At 39.3% G+C, this 26,081-nt stretch overlaps 1 protein-coding gene across 2 annotated transcripts in view; it reads left to right on the top strand.

Annotated features, from left to right (window-relative positions):
• Window positions 1–6,395: 6,395 nt before the first annotated feature.
• The window catches only part of zyg11l (zyg-11 family member, cell cycle regulator, like), a 28,879-nt gene continuing 9,193 nt past the window's right edge, over window positions 6,396–26,081 (top strand). Inside the window, exons 1-8 of one of the 2 annotated variants that reach the window (XM_079875252.1) lie at window positions 6,396–6,708; window positions 7,842–8,007; window positions 11,760–12,529; window positions 19,600–19,740; window positions 20,861–21,037; window positions 21,656–21,720; window positions 21,804–21,903; window positions 23,148–23,198. In XM_079875252.1, coding sequence (XP_079731378.1) covers window positions 6,706–6,708; window positions 7,842–8,007; window positions 11,760–12,529; window positions 19,600–19,740; window positions 20,861–21,037; window positions 21,656–21,720; window positions 21,804–21,903; window positions 23,148–23,198 — 1,473 coding nt within the window. In that variant the 5' untranslated portion in view covers window positions 6,396–6,705. The remainder of the gene's footprint in view (window positions 6,709–7,841; window positions 8,008–11,759; window positions 12,530–19,599; window positions 19,741–20,860; window positions 21,038–21,655; window positions 21,721–21,803; window positions 21,904–23,147; window positions 23,199–26,081) is intronic. The other variant, XM_079875253.1, reaches the window with a different exon arrangement.

Genomic DNA, 26,081 nt, shown 5'->3' with positions numbered 1-26,081 from the left:
TATATATATATATATATATATACACACATACATACATTATGATTACATTTACACCACTTAACTTAGTGATTGCTATCAGGATGTGAAGAGACTTTCAACTAGCATAACAAAAAAATAATAATCTGAAACAAATCACCTACCCTGCCTTTAATTGCGTTCAATATTTTACTGTGATACAGATTAAAAAATATCAATTGCAAAAATTAACATGTTTTTGACAGCACCTATATATGATTTAAATCATAAAGTCTAATATTCACTTTTCGTCTGAATCACTGCATAGTGTTATGGATTTTAATATCAATTTACATAAAGTTTTAATATACAGATTAGCAAGGTCTGCCAAGACACTGCCATAGGCCTATAAGGTACTGCTTCAGATATAGAGATTATAGATCTGATTTGACTGGAAATGCCTCACAACTTGCCAGTTTTCTGTTCTTTACAGCTCTTTGCAAGTGTTACAACAATGACAATAATAATATATACAAATAATAGATCAAATTTGTTAATTTCGAGATCTGTGTCTATTCTGTATGGAATAGTCTCTGGGCAGAAATGCATAATTGGCATCTCTATCATTCAGACCAAACCAATATTGTTTCAACCGCTTGTTTTAATTTACAGTTAATTCATTACAAACAAAAGTTGACCCGCTCTATAGAGTCAAGTAAACACATTTTGTTATGTTTGGAATGTGATTGCTCATAAACTCCCATTTTCAATAATGTGGCAATTCATGGCAATAAACATCTTTACATATTGAGATGTCAGAATAGAACTGTTGTTTATATAATTTGTGCTGTATACTGGTTTTCTGTACACTGACGACACCATTTCCAAACACTTCACTGAGTCAATAAACATTTCCTTTCCATTTCATATCCTTTTCAAATCGTCAGATCTTTTGGTGTCTAATACAAACAATCCACTTAAAATGGAACAAAATATCATTTGCTTGTGGCCAGATCACATTGAACTTTTCCACAAGAGATACAGTGTCTATTTCTGGTCATTTATGTTAGGAAAAACTATGCCAAGATCAGGATGTGCGTATACAGAGCCATGGCCATTGTGTTTCCGGCATCACAACTTCATTCCGTCTCTCTGTTAGCAAACAAAGATTAGAGAATATGAATCATTTATTACGTGCTATGGCTTCCACTGCACTGCATTTGGTTGGTTTTAAGAGCAAACCTGAGTTAAACTGTGCTAAGTATAGTTTTCTATTGCTGTGGTTCAGTGTTGATTTTTAATGATTTATGTTTTCTGTGCTGTAACAATCTGTTCACCGAAACAATATTTTTAATTTGTTTGACATGTTTCAGCTGTTTCATTAAAGTGCCCCTATTATGCTATATTCTAAAGGCTCATAGTTTTGTTTTGGAGGTCTCCTACAATAGCTTTACATGAATCCATAATTCTGCATCATCACCTCTTTTCTCACAGTGTCTGAAACGGTTCGATAAAAGTTCGATAAAAGACTCAGTTTCTCTAAATCCCTCTTTTCTGCCAGCCTGCTCTGATTGGTCAGATGGCCCAGTCTGTTCTGATTGGTCAGATGGCCCAGCCTGCTCTGATTGGTCAGATGGCCCAGCCTGCTGATTGGTCAGATGGCCCAGCCTGCTCTGATTGGTCAGATGGCCCAGCCTGCTGATTGGTCAGATGGCCCAGTCTGTTCTGATTGGTCGACCGTTTACAATGCGCGTCGAAAACAAAAGGACTATTGCCATATCTGAATTTCAGCTCTTCCTCAGTGCTTTATACACAGTGATACGAACAGTAATGATGCCGTCGGTTTTTATAAATTCCAGCGCGAGTCCTCATCCTTTGGAAATGCATCAAAGTTGATTTACAGCGCTGAAAACAGCGTCTTCTTGACTTGTCGGCAACTCAAACCAAACTCTTCCAGTCTCAGCTACAAATACAGTGTTTGAGGGTCAAAGTTGTTCGAGGGCAGCCAGTGAAGACCATAGACTGGACTTATGCAAATTTGTTACATTGTTACGTAGGTTTGTGACAGGAAGTGAGACTGGAAATCCTGACGACTCATTTCAGCAGTTCAGATTCAATTCTTTCTTTTAGGAGACAAAAACTTTATTTATTGTGCACTTTAATCTTTAAAACTTTAGACAATTTACATTCACAAACAGCTTTATTACACACTGCATGAAAGGTAATATTAAAAGCATAATATGGACACTTTCATTATTTATTTTGTGTTTCATAATTGTTTCACTTGTGTGAATTTTACTGCAAAGTCACTAAAAAGCACGAAATAAATTTCCATCATAAATCACTGTCAACAAACAACAGGTTTTCACTGTGACAACCCCAGGCGGTGGGATTGTCTCCACTATTTTCTGAAAATGTTCTGAGCTTATTAAAATCATGTAATCATTCTTACGCTTTTTTGTTTGTTTGTTTTTTGCAAAACGTTCCTTTTCTCTGGTTCTGAGCAATTTAAAACTTATTTATCTGGAATGTAATTTCTCTGTTCAGAGAAAACAATTTATTACTCACAAAAAAAGAAAAGAAAAGGGCTGTAGATCAAACATAATCAAAACCAACTCTCCAAGCTTTTTATGATCGAGCACAACTGCAGTAACTCTGTAATGTTACTATAACTGTTTATTAATGATACGTTTGATCTGGGTTTGAGTTTTTGTTGAGTTGAGTTCTTGTTTGGTTTTGCACTATTTTCAGTTCAGGTTCCAGTGTTAGGTTTACACGGCAACGTTGTAAAAACGGAAAAGTTTACGTTTTTCGAGGACAGACAACAACGTTGTCAAAACAATCCCCGTTCACACGGATCCTAAAAACGCTTTAAGTGATTACACCAAAATAACAGATAACAACAACTTTATGTCTGAACATTTTTTGTATTACATTTCATAATAAACTCAGACAAGCTCAGTACCGACTCCTTTTCCGTCAGTTTATTTTTGTGAATTTAAATGTGTGCAAAGGATTGTGGGTGATTTAAGGCCGCAAAGGATACACCCGATGCATCCTTCAAAACAGGCCGAAAGAAGGAGGCGAAACGAAGGCGGGCTTCCAGGGATCCTTCAAACTGAGACGGCCTTCAGCGCCGTTTGATTACGTGGCCGCCGAGATATGCAGCCTTCCGTTTGAGAAACACCCATTGACGTCTACACAGAGACAATAATGGTATTATTCTTTTTTTTTAAACTTGCACTTTTAACCCTGTTTTCAAAAGTTTTCAAAAAACGTTAACTTTTTATGCGTTTTGGCCGTTCAATTACACGACAACAGTGTTTTGGTTGCCTGAAAACTTTTGAGAGCGGGTTTCAAAAAGTTTTTGAAAACGGTCTCCATTTAAACAACAAAAATGTGAATCTCTGAAGACGATGATGAATCACTATAGTGATAGTGAAACACTATAGACTGAACACGTAATACGCATGTGCATGAGGGATTGAATATAGTATATAGTATAGTAATAGTATAGTCACGAATAATATATAGTATAATTCTATAGTATAGTCTATAATGTTTCAGCGCCATCTAATGGCCTGGCAGCAGCATACAGCGTTTATAGTCGTTTTCACAGATTAGTGTACATGGGGATCATTTTGTCTGTACGCGAAAAACTCAGAGGAAAAACCTCTCTGTTTTAAGCATATCATTGTCATGTAAACATACCTTTAGTTCATGTTTTCTTTGTCCCTGTTCATTAGTTGCCATGGTTTTTGATATTACACCTGTGTCTTGTTAATGATCTTGTTTAGTGAAATCCCTATAGTGTTTCCCTGTGTATTTATAGCCCTCAGTTTCAGTTATTCTGTCTTTATCATCCATATTTGCTGGTTGTTCTGTTCACGTTTTGAGAAGTTCTGAAGAAGATACCTGAGTGTTTTGATTTTGTTAAGAGAATTAATACCATGAGTTTGCTCAGAGATTGTTTTGGTCAAGCACATCACAAGGCTCTGTCACAAACTAAGTTAACAGATGACATGGTTAAATTGAGTTATTTTACAGGATCATAGGAGAGTTGCCAGTACTCTGCATTTATTTTTTAATTAGTGAAGTTCCACAATGATGTTTGGTCTTTTGGTTTATTTATTAATTGATATGGAATGACACTGATAATAGGGCACAAAATATGCTGCTTATTTACCTGTGCAAATTGAGATAAGCTGCAGTTATTATGCTGAACAAATCAGCATCGATTGTCACATAACATGGTAGCAAGCACACAAAGACGAGGAAAAACAGGATCTTTCAATAACAAAAACTCAGGAAACATAACACACTATAACATAGACGAGAACAGATGAAGAATGAGGGAGAACACAGGGTATAAATGCAAGGGCAAACAAAGAAACTTAATCAGGTAATTAACTGGACACAGGTGAATGAAATGACTAATTACACTGACTGGGGAAGGTCACAGGAACTGAACCAAAAACACAATGAAGGGGGAAACACAGAACATACACGTTACATCGAAATTCAATATCGATATTTCCTTAAAATGCCAGCAATTTGAACTTTTCAGCAAATATACAGAACTGAGATATGACGTTTTTTGAACATCTGTTCCAAGAGCAAGCTGCATTCTGAGATGGGATGTGCGTCTGTAGTGTGTTTGATAAAGTAATGTGTCACAGGTCATATAGTCTTCAAATGAGAACAAGTTATTCCAATACAAACTATTTAGGGGAAAATAACTGTACCGGGGCTTTGTTTGGTTCATTCTGACGCAAGAGGTCCTTAGGAAAGCATATGACTTGCTCTCTACTGATATTGCTCAAGGATCCTAAACCTAAATACAACGCTGGGCGTCTTATACCTCAGATACACTTTATTTTGGCAGCATTGCTGTTTTTAAAACACTTTTGAAATCACTGTTTGATTAGTAACTTTTTTGTGGTTTGTGATGTAAGTGGAATAAATGGTCCATTATTGAATACACTTACTCAAAAGTGAGGGGAGAATCATTTTTACCATTTATTTCATTCCTCAAATCATAGTTTTGGGATTGATTCTGAGCCAGCAAAGGAAATTGTTCTGACAATTAAATATACGCAACTCAGTCTGACATAAGTGCATAACAGAAGAAGATGCAAACAAAGCTCCAGAATTTTATAAACATTCCATTCCAAGTCTATAAACACTGGGACAAAATGTGATGACCTGAAAACAAACAACAGCTTAAATTATGCATTTATATCTACATTTCCTGATACGGATACATACTTGAGAGTTTACACTACAATGAAATGTGTGTGTGTGTGTGTTATTGTTTCTTCCGTAAATTCGTTAATGAATGAAGGACATCCAAGAAGCTTTAAAATATTATTCTTTTAATATAATTTTTTATGACAGTGGAGACCCTAGTGAAAAAAGTATACTTTATTGTATTTGAAATATATTCCCTTTTTCAATTGTACTTTTTTTTACTATATTTAATATTAAAAGTATATTAGCATCTTGCTTTTACCTATTTTCACAATACAACTTTTAACACACTTTAAAATAATTGTACGTTAGTATATTTTAGAAAAATATACTTGAAGTGAAAATTCTGTTTATTTTTTAAAAGTGCATTTATTTGCACTTTACTTAAAAATATATTTTAGGTATATTTTTAACTGTGTGCTGAAAATGATCATTGTAACAATGCATTGAAAGTATACTTTCAAAATACATTATTGTATACAAAATTGTGAAAAGTATAGCTAAGTAATATTTGTTTATTAATGTGAATTTGTTACTGAAGACAAAGTGTGCAATTATTAGTATTTCGAATAAGCCACAGGTATTACTGAGCATATATTTTTTACTCAAATATAACACACTTATGGTAGCTTATATTGCTTGTATGTTTCGAAAACACTCGTAATGAATTTGTAATGTACTTGTAACACAAATAAAGTACACTTTAATATCACTAATCAAGCATGTAATTAGTCCTTACACAGGCATATATATAGTATACTAAGTATACAATTTACACACAAAAGTACACTAAATACACTTAAAGTTATTGTTTTCTTTAGGCTACTACAATTTAATCACAACTAAAACATACTTAGTACAAAATTAGTTGTTCCAAAATAGCACACTTCAAGTTAACTAATCAAAAACACACTTGAAGTATACTGATAATTAATCTGGCTGCAAGTACTTTTGTTCTGTAGTTTTAGTGTTGTAACCATAGTATTTTGTAGGAATTATGATATGGTACAATTTTGTAATGTAGCCTATTAGCAAAAAATATATATTTTTTAAAAGTTCCAAGCGACCACATTGCGGTTGTCCTGCTGTCCTTACGAAGTGCTGTTTTGGCGACGTTTAACCAACAAGCAACCAATCAAAAGTCTGTGCTAAGGGCGTCTGTCACTGAAGACACGCCCACCACAATAATCAGATGTCACCGAAGACACGCCCACCATGAGTGATCAGCTCAGCTGTCAAGATTACTTCACGTTGCTCGTTAGTTTTTAATGACAAACAAACTGAAAGCGACCGTTGAGCTGTATGAAAAACGCAAATGTACACAAACTGGACCAACAGTAGCTAACATTACTGTGTTCCTCTTCCTAGAGGAGTGTCTCTTTAAGAGCTCGACGTTAGCTGCAGTAATAAGATTAATCGTGTAAAGAGAGAAATCTAGGCCCATATGGCATGCATTAAAGAAGCTAACTGAACATTGGCACCTGTTGCAGCACATCTATAATGGTGAGTTACTCTATTTGCTGCTCACTAACAAACTAACGTTACATGTGTGAAAGAGATAAAGTGATTCAAAGATTTACTTTGCGCAAGTTTGATCTCTGAACTACAAAAACAACAACAAAATCGTAGTAACGTTCAAGAGCCATATATGTGTTATCTCTGTATTATTATTTCCGTAGGAGAAAGTGAATTTTGCGTGCATTTATTACGTGTAATCTTTGAGTTTCTTTTTACAGCGTTTTATATTTTTGTAAACAAAAACAACAACTTAAAAGTGCCAAATACCTTAATCATATCTGCAAATAGTTAGTTGACATACCATGTATTTGATAACATACATGTAATTTTATCATTTGACTGTACATCAAAGAACACATCAAATTATCTATAAACATTTTGTTGTGGATATTGTAAAATTCAGTTGAAATAACAGACAACGCAGAATCCCAGTAAAAGAGATTAATCTGAAAGGTAAATTTATTATATGACTTATGTACAGGTATTTATAGACATATTTGTAACTGCCCATAAATCAATCAAAGCCATGTCTTAACAACATTGTGAATTCAAATAGAATGATTTCACTCAATTAGATAGGTTTTAATGAATAACAAAGATATCTGAAATTGAGTAATAACCCCATGAATTACAGTAAGCATAAATTAAAACAATAATTACAGTATTAACAACATGCCACTCTGGACCCTCAGTGCCTAATCTCACCACAAAGGTCTAATTTTCACTTCAAAAGAAAAAGCAGTATTTTTTACTCAACAAAATAATCTAAAAACATTTACAGATAGACACAAAAACACTTGTATTGAACATCATTCAGTTTTTTAATAGACACAAAATTTGATTAGATTGTGTTCATCTTGTCCCGTCGGTTTATAAACACATTTAAATGTATTTGTTTAACACTGTAATGGTTTGAATACAATTTCCTCAAAAGTAGACATGACAAATGTTTCTAAATTTGCATTGCATAATGAAATATTTTACTGTTGGTTTTATATGATTCATTTAAACTCGTATACAACCATTTACTTCACCGTTTAAGACAGACTAAAGGCGTCATCAGTATAATTCATTGGTCACAATATGAAAGAATTATACGGTGGTATTTTTTGTTTCAGGATGACGAGAGTCCCTCGTCCCTGACTGACATTAGTTTGGCCTGGCTGTGTCACAACGTGGAAGTGCTTTGTGTTGAGCAAGAGAATGGATCACTGCAGCTCCGCCACTGTCCTTTATTTCCTCAAGAGCTGGCTGATCAGCTGCTGCACACGATGGCTCAGGAGGGTAGCTAGAAATTCAATATTTCTCCAAAAATCTCAATATTTTATTATATTTTATTTCTTGATATTCGTGATATATATGTGAAAAAGGTGTTTTAATAAAGACAGCGACCACTTGCTGCTTTTTTTCAAACACAAAAGGAACATTTAATATTCAAATGTACTTAAAGGTGCAGTAAGCGATTTCTGAGAAATACTGTTGATATTTTAAATCAACTAGGAATGCTAACGATTAATCGATGATCGATTTAATCTTATAAACGAATCAACTTATCGATTAAGCAAGGTCGTGCTGCTCCACCACGAAACACTTAAAGCAGACACGAGCGGAGTTGATTGGGACCATTTTTCTTTAAGGCTAGAGTTACACCTTAATGACTGCATGTTTGCTTGTGGAGCCTTGTTGTTTTGTGCAAATGTAAGTTGTATTGTGTTTATTTTGTGTAGGCCTATTAATGCCACCCCTGGTAAATATGATCAAAAATGGCTGTAAAAAATAAATCTGCATTGTTTATCCTTTTGATCTATCAAAAATCTAACCTTTCATTGAAGTAAAAGAATTGAAAGTGCGGGGGAAATCACATTATGAAATAAAGGCTTTTCTCCAAAACACGTTGGCCATAATTATTGGCACTCTTTTATTACATGCTTTTTGCAATCTCCTTTTGCCAAGATAACAGCTCTGAGTCTTCTCCTATAATGCCTGATGAGTTTGGAGATCAGAGACCATTCCTCCATACAGAATCTCTCCAGATCCTTCAGATTCACAAGTTCATGTTGGCGCTGCTTCTCTTCAGTTCAGCCCACTCATCTTCTATAGGGTTCAGGTCAGGGACTGAGATGGTCATGGCACATGCTTGGTTTTGTGCTCAGGGACTCATTTTTGTGTTGATTTTGAGTTTGTTTTGGACCGTTGTTCTGATGGAAGATCCAACCACGGCCCATTATAAGATTTCTAGCAGAAGCCGGCAGGGTTCGATTTTTTTTTTTCTGTTGGTATTTGCTAGAATCCACGATGCCATGTATCTGAACAAGATGTCCAGGACCTCTGGCAGAAAAATAGGCCCACAACATTAAAGATCCAGCGGTATATTTAACCGTGGACATGGAGGACTTTTTATCCCTGTCCATCCCTTGATCCATCTGGTGTGTTTGCTGCCAAAAAGCCCTTTTTTTTAGTTTGATCTGACCACAGAACCCTGTGCTGTTTGAAGTTCCAGTCGTGTCTGACATCCAAAAACAAACTCCAGCAAATTCAGTTGAGCGAGGAGGATTTTTCTTGAAACCCTCCCAAACAACATGTGGGGATGTAGGGGTTCACCCCAAGACTCAACTAATCTCTACAATTCTCCATCTGTGATCCTTGAAGAGTCTTTGGCCACTCAAACTCTCCACCTCACCGTGCATTAAGACAATACAGACACACGTCCTCTTCCTGGCAGATTCGTAACATCTTTAGTTGATTATAACTTCTTAATTATTGCCCTGATGGTCAAAATGGGGATTTTCAATTCTTTAGCTATTTTCTTACAACACTTTCTATTCTGTGAAGCTCAACAATCTTTTGCTGCACATCAGAACTATATTCTGTGGTTTTACTCATTGTGATGGATGATTAAGGGAATTTGGCCTTTGTGTTTCCTCATATTTAAAGTCCTGTGAAACAAGAAGTCATAGCTGGACAATTTCATGTTCCTAGTCACCCTGGTGTCTTTCTAAAATAAGGTCAATATTAATGGGAATATACTTCAGCGATATTTTACTCGCAAAAAAATCTAGGGGTGCCAATAATTGTGGCCAATGTGTTTTGGAGAAAAACATTATTTGTGATTTTTACTTCAATGAAAAGTTCGATTTTTGCAAATTTTTTGAATTAAAGGTAAAAAGGATAAACAATGCAGATTTATTTTTTACAGCCATCTTTGATCATATTTACCAGGGGTGGCAATAATTCTGACCACAACTGTATATCTGATTGATCTCATATAGGATTTGTTTGGTTGAGAATTAAAGGTGCTCTAAGCGATGTGACGCGTCCACAACATGAGTCACATATTGGATACAGGCGTGTAGTGCTGCTCGGTCCGATCCACTTTCAACATTGTTTCTTACTGTACCTTTAAAGGTACCAAATAAAAAATATGAAAATTATACAAAAAGTGCAATCGTCCTGCAAAAAGATGTGGTTGTTGCAACTACAACAGTTCTTTAGAGAAAAAAAGAAACATTACATAGAACAGGTGAACGGCTCTATTAGTTTGCATTATAATTGCATTATATTTCCTAGACTTAGATATTAGGTGGATAGATAGATAGTTTTACATAGATACATATTCAATTGTATTATTGATCTGCCTGCTGACACCATTATATGAGAACTGAACTGAGCTGGATGATGACATCATGGATTTGTTAAAGGTGACTTGACTAGATAGATATTTCCTAGCACGGATCTATTTTAGATAGAATACGGAATATTGCCGTATTTATTATAAAATATTATTTTTAAATTCATGTGCCCCCGTATATTTTTTAAGGCCCGTTAACACCAAGGACGATAACTATAATGATAACAATAAAAATATAGTTCAAAAATCATTCTAAATATAAAGGAATAGCAGAGTTCACACCACAACTATAATAATAACAGCACAGAGAAAGATAATGTTGAAATAACTTTCAGAACAATTTTTTGTCACAAAAAGTTGTGACAAAATATTAAACAATTGTGTTACTTTTGCTTATTTTAATTAATTAAATTTAACCAGAGGCAAAAATTCATTTTTTGAGTGTTGGTGTGAATGGGCCATAAATAAAAATAACTTCCCCTTCCTCTCACAGTAACATCTTTTCTATTTCCTGATGACGTGTTCATCTGTCACTCACATGAGATCACAGCAATCGCAAACCACAAGGATCCAATCAATTCGGATGGACAAAATCAAGTCCCGCCCTGCATTTTTACCTTGTTCCAGGTGCCATTGTGGTGACAAATCAGGTCCTCCCTCGAAATCGGGTCTCTGTTTGGACCCCAAGCGATCCCATTGGCTCAAATTACTTTTAATAGGTACTCTCGTTAGCGCTTGATTACAATTCCTACAAAGTCATGTTATGATAAATGCTTTTTGAACTGTTATAGTGATCATTTATGTCTGTATTAGTTAGCTTACGTGCTAGCATAGCATACAGTTACCCAATTAGCCTGATAGCTTAGTTTACACACGCATTTGAACTTAGCCTACATGTATTCACAATCATCTTTGATATAATTACGTGTAATTATGTGTTGAATTAAGTGTTAAATGCCTAAATATTTCAGTTATAAAAAGATTACGTAATAGATTATTATTATTTAAGCTGCACATCTCTTCTGGGCACCTTGACTGTAATGCAACTGTTTGCTTTTGCACTTTTATATATTGGACCAATTATATATTATTTTATTTCTTTTTTTTTTCTCATTCTTTATTCTTTTTTTCCCCCTTGTGTGTGTGTGTGTGTGTGTGTGTAGTCCGAGCCAGTGTTGTTTGTTCTGTGTTTTAACTTGAAAAATCCCTAAAAATTAAGTATTTTAAAAAAAAAAGATTATTATTATTATTATTGTTGTTATTATTATTATTATTATTATTATTATTATTATTATTATTAATAAACAGTTTATCAAGTGAAAGAAATTATGTTCAATTTGTTCACGTATAACCCTTTGCTGTATTTTCTGTTGCATGATGTTGTGATCTGTTTTCCTGCTCCACTCAGGGGTCCTCAATGACAGAACCGTAGGCATTTTCCAGAACCTGGAGCACCTGCGTTTGCGGCGAGCGCACATCCAGTCCTCGCATCTCTCCGCTGAGGCCTTCAGACTGGCTCTCTGCCCTCACAAGCTTCAAGAACTGAATGCTTCACATATACACAGTGACCTCACAATCTCAGAAATTCTCCACAGCATTACCTCCAGCAAAGTGTGCAGACAGGGCCTTCAGACACTGCTGATGAATGGCTTGCGTCTGTATGGGGAAGCAGGTGAGGAGTCCCTGCAGGCCTCCTTCAACACGCTCCGGGGCTTAAAGAAGCTCTCTCTGGCCTGGACGGACCTGGAGGACAGAGGTCTGGAGGATATCTGCACAATGCCCATGCTGGAGAGCTTAGATATCTCCGGTACTAACATCACAGATCTAACACCTCTGTTGAACTGTGAGTCTCGGCTGAGGTCTCTAACTATGCACGGGCTTCAGAAGTTAGTGATGCCGACCTCCAGCCTCATCTTTGTGCTCTCCAAGCTGCAGTTGCTGAGGCACCTGGACATCTCTAATGACAAGCTGGTAATGGATGGAGACAACCTGGTGCAGCAACTGCTCGAGCGCCCAGGGATCCTTCCGCATCTGGTGTCCCTGGATGTGTCGGGCTGGAGAGGTGTCAGCGATGCTACCGTCCAAGCCTTTGTAGAGGGGCGGCCTGGGATGAGGTTCATTGGGTTGCTGGCCACGGGTGCAGGGGGCTCTGAGCTGTGTGGAGATGGACATCTGAAGGTAAGAGTCTTTGTTCACAGTGGCTATGTTTACATGCACACCTTTTGTTTCAATTGGACTGAATTCATTCCGATTAATGAATCTGAACGTTGTGTTTACACGATCACTAAATAAAGTGATCGGGTTGATGTGCGCGTTTTATGTCACAAGCTTCAAATCGGAACACTGCCCACTGTGACATGTAGCACAAATATACAGAGTTTCCCGCTGTTTGTGCATAACTATTCTCCTATATTGGTTTTAAACAGCAGACTTAATATCCATCTCTGGTCATAATTTGGAGACAATGAACATGAACCGTTGTGCCGTGCTGCTCATATTTATCACGCAGTACAAATTTCATTCGGATCGAGCTCTATCGGATCGATTAAGGTGTTTATATGAAGGCTTTTCAGTCCGATTACTAACAGATTATTTGGTTGCATGTAAACGTAGCTAATGACTGACTAAAAAATCTTAAAGGGGCCATGAATTGAGAAATTTAATTTCCCTTGATCTTTTGACATATACGTGGTCATTTTAGAATTAAAAAAACTTGCTTGTTAGTCCAAAACAGCTTTTACTGAAACCAAGCTGTCTCCTCTTGATTACATAATGGATACGAATACATCAGCACAAGACTACCTGCAGAGAGACAGATCAGTATCTACTTCTTCATCTCCTCTTTAGCCCCACCTACTTAGAGATATTAAAACAGGATCACTGGAATAAAAATATCATTACCTCCCTGTGCTTTAATCCAAAAATAAACAAATAACAAATCACAACATAAAGCTCAGGCCTGGTCCTCTCTCGTTCTTCACTGTCGTCAATCCTTCCGGAGCTCCTCCGTGGGACTCGAGACTGGTGTGGCTCGCTCCGTTCCCAAGGCTCTCAGCCTCACCCTGTTTGCCACATTAACGTTCAACATAAACTTTAATCCAAAAATAAATAACAAAACCAAAGTGCATAACACAACACAACATAAAGTCCAGGGCTCGGTTGCATGAAACTTCTAAAGTGGTTTGACTTAAAGGGATCCTTAGGAGGAGAACATCCCTGAGGCAAGGGATTTCTGTAAGAGCGTTGTGTAATGTATTAGCTCAAAAGAGAAATATTTACATTTACATTTAGTAATTTAGCAGACGCTTTTGTCCAAAGCGACTTACAAATTAGGACTAAATTAAGCGTGTCATCGTGAAGAGGCAAAAACAACGCAAGAAGTGCTCAAAATACGAAGTTCAGGCATTGTTCAGAGTAGCATAAGCCTGATAAGGGGATTAAAGGAAAAGGAAATAATTTTTTTTATTAATTTTTTTAATGAGGTTAAGTGCTCACGGCAGAGATGGGTTTTCAGCTGTCTTTTGAATGTTGTCAGGGATTCTGCATTCCGGATGAGGGTGGGGAGAGCATTCCACCAGCATGGAACTGTGAATGAGAATGTTCTGGAAAGTGATTTTGTGGCTCTCTGTGATGGAACCACGAGACGTCGCTCATTGACCGATCGTAGGCTTCTGGTAGGGATGTAGACTCGTAGGAGCGAGTGAAAGTAGGAGGGAGCTGACCCTGTGATAGATCTGTAAGCAAGCGTCAATGCCTTGAACTTGATGCGAGAAGCGAGTGGTAGCCAGTGCAGAGAGATGAACAGAGGAGTGATGTGGGCCCTTTTGGACTCGATGAAGACAAAACGAGCTGCAGCATTCTGAATCATTTGTAGCGGTTTAGTTGCAAATGATGGAAGTCCAGCCAGAAGAGCATTGCAGTAATCAAGCCTAGAAATGACCAGGGCCTGTACGAGAAGTTGTGTTGCATGCTCAGTTAGGAAAGGCCTGATCTTCCTGATGTTGTGTAGTGCAAACCTGCATGATCGAGCTGTCTTTGAAATGTGGTCTGTGAAGATCAGCTGGTCATCCAGTATTACTCCAAGATTTCTGACCGACCTTGATGGGGTGATTGATGATGAATCTAGCTGGATAGTGAAGTCGTGTTGTAGAGACGGATTGGCAGGGAGGACGAGAAGCTCAGTCTTTGCCAGGTTGTGCTGCAGGTGATGTTCCTTCATCCATGTCGAGATGTCCTCCAGACAGCTTGAGATCTGTGGAGCTACTGTGGGATCATCTGGTTGAAATGAGAGGAAGAGCTGTGTGTCATCAGCATAGCAATGGTAAGAGAAACCATGTGCCTGTATGATGTGTCCCAGAGATGTGGTGTAGATGGAGAAGAGCAAGGGTCCAAGAACTGAACCCTGAGGAACCCCTGTGGTCAGTTGCTGTGTTTTGGATACCTCGCCTCTCCATGCGACCCTGAAGGACCTACCTGTGAGATAGGGCTCAAACCAGTGGAGGGAAGTTCCTGTGATGCCCAGTGATGAGAGGGTGGACGTAAGGATCTGATGATTCACAGTGTTGAAGGCAGCAGACAGATCCAGGAGAATGAGAACTGAGGATTTGGAAGCAGCTTTTGCGATCCGTAGGCTTCTGTGACCGACAGTAATGCAGTCTCAGTTGAATGCCCTTTCTTGAAGCCGGATTGGTTGACATCCAGCTGGTTGTTCAGAGACAAGAAAGATGTTACTTGGTTGAAAGCAACTCGTTCAAGTGTTTTCGCAATGAATGGTAGGAGAGAGACCGGTCTGTAATTCTCTACAAATTATGTGTTTAGTGTTGGTTTTTTAAGCAGTGGAGTTACCCGAGCCTGCTTGAATGCAGTAGGGAAAGTGCCAGTCTGGAGGGATGAGTTGATGATGTGTGTGAGTGCTGGGAGAAGTGTGGGAGACATGGCTTGTAGAAGGTGTGAGGGGATGGGGTCTAGAGGGCAGGTAGTAGGATGCCTGGAGAGGATAAGTTTAGATACTTCTTCCTCGGTTAGCGGAGAGAAGGAGGAGAGAAGGTTATTGGCTGTGGAAGGGGTCGGTCTGGGTTCTTGTGTGTGTGTGGTGCTGAGAACTGACTGCTGATCGTTGTTGTTTTGTTGGTGAAGAAGTTAGCAAATTTATCAGCAGTTAAAGAGGAGGTGGGTGGTGGTGGAGGTGGACAGAGGAAAGAGTTGAATGTCTTAAAGAGTGATCGTGTGTTGGAGGAGCTGTTGATCTTGTTGTGGAAATATGAAGATTTTGCAGAATGAACATCCACAGAAAAGGAAGAGAGGAGAGATTTATACACTACCATTCAAAAGTTTGGGGTCAGTAAGAATTTTAATTTTATTTTTGGGGGAAATAAATAAAATAAATCAATACTTTTATTCATCAAGGATGAGTTAAACTGATCAAAAGTTACAGTAAAGATTTATAATGTTAGAAAATATTCTATTTTAAATAAATGCTGTTCTTTTGAACTTTCTATTCATTAAAGAATTTTGAAAAAAAATTGTACACAACTGTTTTCAATATTGATAATAATAATGAATGTTTCTTGAGCATCAAATCATCATATTAGAATGATTTCTGAAGGATCATGTGACACTGAAGACTGGAGTAATGATGCTGAAAATGCAGCTTTGATCACAGGAATAAATTACAGTTTAAAATATATTAAAATAGAAAACAGTCATTTTAAATTGTCATAATATTTAACAATATTACTGTTTTTTTTGTTGTTGTTTTTTATCAAATAAATGCAGCCTTGGTGAGCAGAGGATACTTCTTTTAAAAACATTAAAAAATCTTACTGACCCCAAACTTTTGAACGCTAGTGTACATACTCAGGTCAGATGTGTCTATTGATTTTTGCCATTTCCTCTCCGCCGCCCTGAGTTCTGTCCGGTGTTCACGAAGAACCTCAGATGACCAGGGGTTAGAGGGAATAGCGCGTGCAGGCCTGGAGGAGAGAGGGCAGATATTGTCTAGAGAAGAAGTTAGAATGGAGCATAAGGTATCTGTTGCGGCATTCACATCCAGAGATGAGAATTGTGAGGGTGAGGGAAGAGAAGATGACACGGCAGAGGAAAGATGGGCGGGAGAAAGTGTGCGCAGGTTTCGTCTGAAAGTGACTGGTAGGGGGGTTGGTGGTGCACAGGTAGGAAGTTGTAGATTGAAAGTAATGAGGAAATGATCTGAAACATGGAGAGGTCTCACCAAAATGTTGTCTGTGATGCAGTTGCGTGTGTAAACCAGGTCCAGTTGGTTGCCTGATTTGTGAGTACCTGTGGTGATGAGTCGTTTGAGATCGAAAGAGGCTAGGAGAGAGTTGAAGTCTGTTACATACGGCTTCTCGAGATGAATGTTGAAGTCACCAAAGACTACAAGTGGGGTGCCGTCCTCAGGGAAAGTGTAATAGCATGATATTCAAACGAGTTGTTGTTGCATAGAGAAGAGAGCGCTGAGTATTTCCAATTGTTAGAAATGAGAAGCCCTGTACCCCCACCCCTCCCAGAGAAAGAGAAATTGTTAGAGAGAGCAGCAGGGGTTGCTGAGTCTTCTGGACGAATCCAGGTCTCAGTCAAGCCCAAGATACTAAGAGTAGATTGAGATGCAAAGGCTGGAATGAAGTCAACTTTATTGACTGCTGACTGACAATTCCATAGACCCACAGAAAGAGAGAGAGGTGTGTGTGAGGATGAGAGAATGGGACGCAGATTAGCAGTATTGCGCTGCCTCCTGTGCGTGATGAAATAGCGTTGTTGAGAGACAACAGGATGAATATAAATAATTAATCATAACTCCTTATAATTATAAATATTTGGATCAGTTAATCGAATTAAAGGTCCCGTTCTTCGTGATCCCATGTTTCTAACTTTAGTTAGTGTGTAATGTTGTTGTTAGAGTATAAATAATATCTGTAAAATTATAAAGCTCAAAGTTCAATGCCAAGCGAGATATTTTATTTAACAGAAGTCGACTACATCGAACGGCCCGTTTGGACTACATCCCTCTACTTCCTTCTTTAATGACGTCATTAAAACCGTTTTTTGACTAACCTCCGCCCACAGGAATGCTCCCTCAACTCTACCGAAATTCGTTTATGTACTTGGGCACTTCTAATAACTTACTGTGTTTACTCACCTCTTACGGTGATTTTCTGAAGTAAAACTGACGCTTCATCTTTTGTGTGATGTACAATAAACTTTATTAAACTCATCAGTATATGTTTGATCATCATTCACACAGCAGACTTGTAGGCTATTAATAAATAATGGATACATACAAGCAGATGACAAATACGTTATAATAACCGTAATTAAACTACTAAACCATACCTGTTTCATCTCTATACAGCACTCTGACTCTGTAGGCATTATTGTCCGACTCGAAATGAACACCGTTACTGAGAGTTTCTGATATTATCATCATTCCGTGAGATGAAATTGTCCTGAGAGATTGTGCGCAAGCTCGTGAAGCTCCGCCCCCTGTGCCGTCCAGCAGAAGCTTATTTGCATTTAAAGGGCACACACTGAAACAGCGCGTTTTTCTGAGCCCCAAAAAATGACAATTTAAACATGCTGTAAAAAATGATCTGTTGGGTATTTTGAGCTAAAACTTCACATACACACTCTGGGGACATCAGAGACTTATTTTACATCTTGTGAAAAGGGGCATAATACGGGACCTTTAACTTCATGTAACTGAATTATTATTACAATCAATCTGTTCGTCCAGCGAACACTCTATTGATAGTCTACCAACTTTTCAGAAAGGATATTTTCCGTGGCCACAGAAAAATAACTCTTCTTTAGCATGTAGCTGTGATCAGAAACGCTAAATTAACATTGATTTATAAGCAGACCAGAATCACGAATGTGCACAAAAGTTTTATTTAACTAAATCACGAACACATAACTAATCTAAACAAACACGCACACACAATCACGCATACGTAAGTAGAATGGAAAGTGAAAGTGACTGAAAAATCATAACAGAACAGACGAATGAAGCTATGAAAAGAGTCATTTAACCTCCTGGATAAACAATCAGTCCCTTACTACAAAGCTCACAACTTTAGCCAAACAGCGATTTAGTATATCGTACGATACTTGCATTTGCCTCCGCTGTTGAAGAGCGTCTGGATATACAGTCACTAGGAGAAAGTCTTGATAGTTCTGTCTGATGTTGCTGAAGTTGCAATCGATTTCTTCCGCTTTGAATGAAGAAGCGATGGTGAACTTGCGGAGTTAGTTGACTCTGTTATGGTCGAGGAAGGTACACATGGTTCGGTGTGTGGAGCATGTTCAGGGCATCCTAAAATTCGTCCAATTACGACACCGGGGGATGCTCAAAATCCTGCCGCGCCACTCGGAGTTTACTATTAAATGACATTATATTTGTCCAACTTGTTGTTGTTGTGTTGTACTCCCGCATCAACGCCACTTTGCCTGTTTGGTGATTAGATTCACTGATTGGCGCGTTCGGTGTCCTAGACGCGATGTGGCTTGAGTTTTGTGCACTAACCGGCTTTACTATACTGAAAACAAGAAATCGAAACCAATATGGACCAAGGACAAAAAAAAAGCTATTCATTTGAAAGATGGGAGGAAACACCCAAGCCTGCCGCGATAATCAGTCACACAAGACAAAAGCCTGGCATGAGATAATTAATTCAAGCGCACAGTGGACATTATAAAAATATGAAAACGCTGGTGTTCCATTACATTTTATTTTTGACAATACACACTCTTTCACGTCATACTTTCAACAGGCTTATTTCGATCACTAAAAATGTACATCGGTACTTCCATCCACGTTCATGTTTCAATTCAGCACATCTGGAAACATAAATTAAAACAAAAATCCAATTCAAGACTTTAATCTAATATGTAGTGGCATGATCTGGCAGCTGCTGATAAGAGAGTAGACGGTGAAGCACACATGACCCTCTAGCTTTACTGTTAGCATTTACCCGGAGCATGAACGGCACATAAAAAAATTCTACCTGGGCAGTTCCTGACCAGAATAAGCAGCAAAGTGGGCCAGACTTTATGCTGCTATTCAAAAGTATGAGAGACTAGAAACAACATGATAGCTTGCAGAAAAATTACATTTGAATGCCATCTCATTGAGCATGTGACAAATAATACATAATCTAAAAATCAGAACTAATAGCAGATTTTGCTAGGACCTGCAAATTCTTAGAAGATAAGATATTTGTAAACACATCCAGGTGGCTGGAGAGTCCAATTTGACCCAACTGTGTGAAGCCTTGAGGAGATACAGCGACCGAGAGAGTTTTATGCGGGAGGTTCTCACACATCTTTACAGTCACACCAACAACATGGATGGACCTCAGCCAAACATATTAAAGGTACAAAAAATTCTTCTTTAGCAGTTCTTCTGTTGTCTCATCATCTGTATTTGTGAACAACATATGTTAAGCTGGTTTCTTACTAGGATCAGTAAATAAGATTCAAAAATATCCTTTGAGTTTTGAGGTATCACACCATATCACATTTTACAGCCTGAACCAACATTACCTTGTTATAAAAAGTTCAAATTGAGATTTTAAAGGGATAGTGCACCCAAAAAAAATGATTCTGTCATCATTTACTCACCCTCGTGTCGTTCCAAACCTGTAAGACTTTTGTTCATCTTTGAAAAACAAATGGAGATATTTTTATTGAAATCTGATAGATTTCTGTTCCTCAATTGACAGTCCAAGCAAATACCACTTTGACGTTCCAAAAAGTTCATAAAGGGATCGTAAAACTAATCCATATGAATCGAGCAATTTACTCAATTTTCTGAAGAGACTCAATCGCTTTATATGATGAAAGGATTGAATTTAGACTTTTATTTACATATAAACATTCATCAACCTACACATCAGATATGGTTAATGAAAGTTCATTATCGTGTTACTCAGCACGTTTGAGCTTCAGCAAAAACCAATCAGGTTTGTTCTTGCGTGTCAAGAAAGTACGGTTGAACTTCTGTTTGTTGATCAAGTGTATATATGTGAATAAAAGCCTAAATTCAATCTGTTCATCATGTCCAGTTGACCCAGTCTCTTTAGAAAATTTTGACCAAACCACTCAATTCATATGGATTAGTTTTACGATGATAGTTGTATCTCCCTGAGATTTTTTTACTCGATTCCCCTCATTAAAATTATTTCAGAAATTAATTTTCTGTATAATGATTGAATGATATAGAATATAGACAATTTATGTCATTGAAAAGGTGTGTCATAGAAAAGTCATTGTTATGCATACATTTAATTTTTTTTATTTGAATTTTTAAGCGAACGTAAGGGCAGTTTTTTAAGATGGCAGAAATTATGTAATGATATCATAGCATAATAAAAGAAACAATCCCTTAAAACCTCCCTTTACTGTAAAGGGTCTTGACTCATGTTGAAAAACACATTTTTCTAGTGTGCTAAATGACATTTCTAGCCGATGTACATGTGGCTCTTCCTGTTGCAGCTGGTACTGGCTGGAATGCAACACCACACAGATTCTCTCCATGTTCAGCTTGTGGCCACTGCATGCGTGTTTAACCTGACCATACAGGAGCTGGTGCTGGGAATATCCTTACGCCTGGCGGGAACTGTAGTTCAACAGCTTCTTACAGCCATGAAGAACTTCCCAAACCACGAGCAGGTATAAACACACTCAGGCTGCATTCGATATTTATCCTATCCATCGTCCAACGGTTTGTATGATAAAGCACCCAGATAGTATTTTATCCATCCATGCATTGGGGGTTAATGTTGCCCACAGGGTTTTTCTAACAGGTTTTCCCCAAAAGCCCCCTTCCCATCTGCAAGACAGGTAGTCCTGCCCAAGCCATTGATTGCGCCAATGTTGCAGACAGTTTCAGCCTAGTCAAACAGAGCGTGGTTTTAACAGTTTTTACAACCTACATAATGGATTACTTTATAGTTGCTTCTGCTCTGTGTTTTAAACTGGCATAGTTAAGTTTCCATTTTGCGCCGCCATGTTTCTACAGTAGCTCTAAACGGACAAACTTCTCTACAGAATGCGTTTCGTCACTCTTTTTTGTTTTTCTTCTTCTTCGTTGGTGTTTTTAGAGGCAACTTGTACCGTCACTGTTGAATTAGCACGAAGTAGTAGTAGTAGTAGTAGTAAAATAAATAAAATATAGTTTTTTTATTTCTTTATATTTTTCCATTAAATATGACCTAAAATTATTCTTTGCAATTTTTGTAAGATTCACCCTTTATTGACTGTCAATGTCTAATTTTTTTCTGCTTTTAGTTGCAGAAGAATTGCCTGCTTACCCTTTGCAGTGACCATATCTTACAGGTTGTCCCATTTGACAGGTCAGTCCATGCACATTTCCTCAGCGCACTTCAGCTTATTGTTGATGTGGCTTAACTTAGTCTTGACCCCTGTTCCTGGATAGATACGAAGCTGCTAAGCTGATAATGATGTTGCTGGGGAATCACGGAGATCAGACGGTGCAGAGAATGGCGGTGGCTATAGTCTCCATACTGGTGTCTAAGGTAATTACATCACCACCAGCATTCTGTTCAATATCTACAACCAGGAGAAGCTTTGATGCTGTGCTGAGCTGTTAAGTTCAGAGATGTTTAGTATTATTAAAGTCGTCATGAAATGGAAGTTGCGCTAGCTATTTTTTCACTGTTGTGAGCTGTGACATATCTGACTGAAACGATTTGTCAAACAAGAAAAAATCTAGGACGGTGCTTGATTTTGTCCATGGGGAGTTGATTGGGTGGTTGGATGGTTGTGGTTTGCTATTGGTGGATCTCATGTAAGTGACAGGTTGTCCCGCCCTTGCACCAGTAAACGCAAACGCAGAAGAGATGTCATTGCAAGGGGGAGGGGAAGTTATTTTAAACTTTATGAACATTTATTTTAAAGACTTTAAAGAAGATATATTATCTTGCTGTGTTTTTAATAATAGTAGATTCAAAAGTAAAAGAAAAAAATTAAGGCAGTAAAAAGTAGTGAGTGGCGTATTGAGTGCTTAGGTTCTGGAAGTAAAAACTCCATTCATTTTCTCCATGGTAAAATTGATTTGTAACGATGACTTATAAACTCTTAAAGACAGACCTGTTGTGAGCTCCAAGGTATGGTATGCTTGTTGATGCTATCTGTTGCATTATTTTATGTAGTTTATTGTTAAAAGTGCTATATAAATGAAGATGACTTGACTTTATATTGAGGTACACATTCACTATTAACAAGTTTCTTATTAGCATGCATATTACTAGCATATTATTGACTGTTTATTAGTACTTATACGGCACATATTAATGCCTTATTCTGCATGACCATATTCTAAAACTAAAAGAGTTTTAGAATGGGGAACATATTTAGACATAGAAAGACTTAATTTTTGTGGTGCTACCGCCTTATGAGGCCCATACTGAGCAACGCATGTTAAAATCATAATTCATGTACAACAACTTTACTTACTATCAATAAGCAGTCATTCGGACTTTATTGAGGGAAAACCCTTAATTAATGGTCTGTTAGTTATAGAATATAGTCATGCTGAATAATGCTAGACTTTTTTATGACTTTTAAAATCCCTGTTGGAAAAATATAACTGGGAAAAATACTTTTGGAACCACCGCCGCTGAAAAACATATTACCTTTGATTTTGAGATCTGCTTATATGAACAAAAATCATTATCAAATAATTTTTATCTCTGGGACATTATGAATGTGTAAAAGGTTTTGAGGCTGGAGAATTGAACTCTTTCTCACTTCATTGCAGTTGAGCACAGAGGAGATCTCAGAACTGGGTGCAGAGGCATTTATAATGAAGGTAAATGTTTTCCTTCACAGGTGCTTTTATTTGCTGTTGCTGTTTTAAAGACCCCAATTAAATAAAGTTTTGTGGCTTTTGGTCCATTGTTATTAGCTTTGAAGCCATTTATGCGCAATGTACTCCTGGATGTTGGCAATATTGCTTGTAAAATATACAGATTAAAAAAAAAAAATCAGCCTTTCTCATAAGGTTAAATGGATCAAAAATTAAATAGCCCACGAGTCCGCCCCAGAGCCCTCTCCGGCCCACGAGTCCGCCCCAGAGCCCTCTCCAGCCCATGAGTCCACCCCAGAGCCCTCTCCGGGCCACGGGTCCGCCCTAGAGCCCTCTCCAGCCCTTGAGTCCACCCCAGAGCCCTCTCCAGCCCACAAGTCCACCCCAGAGCCCTCTCCAGCCTACGAGTCCGCCCCAGAGCCCTCTCCAGCCCACGAGTCCGCCCCAGAGCCCTCTCCAGCCCACGAGTCCGCCCCAGAGCCCTCTCCAGCCCACAAGTCCACCCCAGAGCCCTCTCCTGCCCATGAGCCCGCTCCAGAGCCCTCTCCAGAGCCCTCTCCAGCCCACAAGTCCACCCCAGAGCCCTCTCCTGCCCATGAGTCCGCTCCAGAGCCCGCTCCAGAGCCCTCTCCAGAGCCCTCTCCAGCCCACAAGTCCACCCCAGAGCCCTCTCCAGCCTACGAGTCCGCCCCAGAGCCCTCTTCAGCCCACGAGTCCGCCCCAGAGCCCTCTCCGACCCACGAGTCCGCCCCAGAGCCCTCTCCGGCCCATGAGTCCGCTCCAGAGCCCTCTCCAGCCCACAAGTCCACCCCAGAGCCCTTTCCAGCCTACGAGTCTGCCCCAGAGCCCTCTCCAGCCCACAAGTCCACCCCAGAGCCCTCTCCTGCCCATGAGTCCGCTCCAGAGCCCTCTCCAGCCCACAAGTCCACCCCAGAGCCCTCTCCAGCCTACGAGTCCGCCCCAGAGCCCTCTCCAGCCCACGAGTCCGCCCAGAGCCCTCTCCAGCCCACGAGTCCACCCCAGAGCCCTCTCCTGCCCATGAGTCCGCTCCAGAGCCCTCTCCAGCCCACAAGTCCACCCCAGAGCCCTCTCCAGCCTACGAGTCCGCCCCAGAGCCCTCTCCAGCCTACGAGTCCGCCCCAGAGCCCTCTCCAGCCCACGAGTCCACCCCAGAGCCCTCTCCAGCCCACAAGTCCACCCCAGAGCCCTCTCCAGCCTACGAGTCCGCCCCAGAGCCCTCTCCAGCCCACGAGTCCGCCCCAGAGCCCTCTCCAGCCCACAAGTCCACCCCAGAGCCCTCTCCTGCCCATGAGTCCACCCCAGAGCCCTCTCCAGCCCACAAGTCCACCCCAGAGCCCTCTCCAGCCTACGAGTCCGCCCCAGAGCCCTCTCCGGCCCACGAGTCCACCCCAGAGCCCTCTCCAGCCCACAAGTCCACCCCAGAGCCCTCTCTAAGCCCGCGAGTCTACCCCAGAGCCCTCTCCGGCCCACGAGTCCGCCCCAGAGCCCTCTCCTGCCCACAAGTCCACCCCAGAGCCCTCTCCAGCCCACAAGTCCACCCCAGAGCCCTCTCTAGCCCGCGAGTCTACCCCAGAGCCCTCTCCGGTCCGAGTGTGCCCCAGAGTTTGAGCTTGTCTAGGAGTCTTCTCCCGAGTCCGTTCCGGCCCATGAATCTCCAGAATTCGCTCCAACTACAGAACTTCACCAAGAGTCCAGACCAGTATCCCCTGCATCCTCCAATTTGAACACCACATTGAGCCCCACAAAGGAGGAGGATAAGGATCCTGAGGGAATTTTTAATCCAGAGGGTTTCTGCACACTCAAGTCAAATGATCTCAGCGCTGTCCAGTCCAGTGGTTTCTGAGCTACTTAACCCAATAGTCTCAACACATCAGAATCAGTTAGGCCCAGAGTTAATGCCACGGTTATGTTCTTTGTCTGTGATGGCAACTGTCTGCTAGTGTGTTAGGCCATCCTTCCAATTATTGACTACGGTGATATTATTTACAGAATTGCTTCAAACTCTCTCCTTAGTAAACTAGATGTTGTATATCATACTGCCATCCGTTTTGTCACCAATGCTCCATATAACACCCACCGCTGCGACCTCTATAGTTTAATCGGCTGGCCTTCATTACAGACCCGACGTCAAAAACATTGGTATAATTTCATTTATAAATGTTTACTGTGTAAAACCCCACCTTATTTAAGATCATTAATCTCTAGAGCTACCCCCTTTATGAACCTTCGTTCAAGCAGGTATATCACCTTGACTGCTACTAAAGCCCGTACCTCCTTTGGCCGTCTTTCTTTCCAGTTCTCCGCTGCTAACGACTGGAATACACTTCAAAAATCTCTGAAGCTTGAATTCATTGTCCCGTTACCCACATTCAAATTATTATTAGCAAACACATTGTCAGACCATTGTACATGCTAACCCGACTCACACTTTAGTCACTATGTATTTGTATCTGTACATTTTAATATACCATGGCTGTCTTTATGTCTGCATATTGTTCTAAGCATATTCAATTTGTATTCGACAATATTACCTCTTATTAGACCTATATATTTACTTCGTCTATTGATTGTATGGCATAGAGCAACGCCGTTTTATCTAATAATCATTACCTTAATATATTGACACCTTTTGTATTACTTGTATAAATTTGTAAATGTTTTGTTTTGTAATTTCATGTGTAACTTTTGTACCTCGACGCTTTTATCTTGGCCAGGTCGCCATTGTAAATGAGAAAGTGTTCTCAATGTGCTTACCTGGGTAAATAAAGGTTAAATAAAAAATTAAAAAAATAAATAGGCTATCACGAAGTCCCATCACCATCCCAGTCACCTTAGCACACTACATTTCCCAGCATCCCTCCTCTT

The sequence above is a fragment of the Squalius cephalus genome (genome assembly GCF_949319135.1).
Source record: "Squalius cephalus genome assembly, chromosome: 7".
NCBI lineage: Eukaryota > Metazoa > Chordata > Actinopteri > Cypriniformes > Leuciscidae > Squalius > Squalius cephalus.
This window is presented reverse-complemented; position numbering and strand designations above follow the sequence as displayed.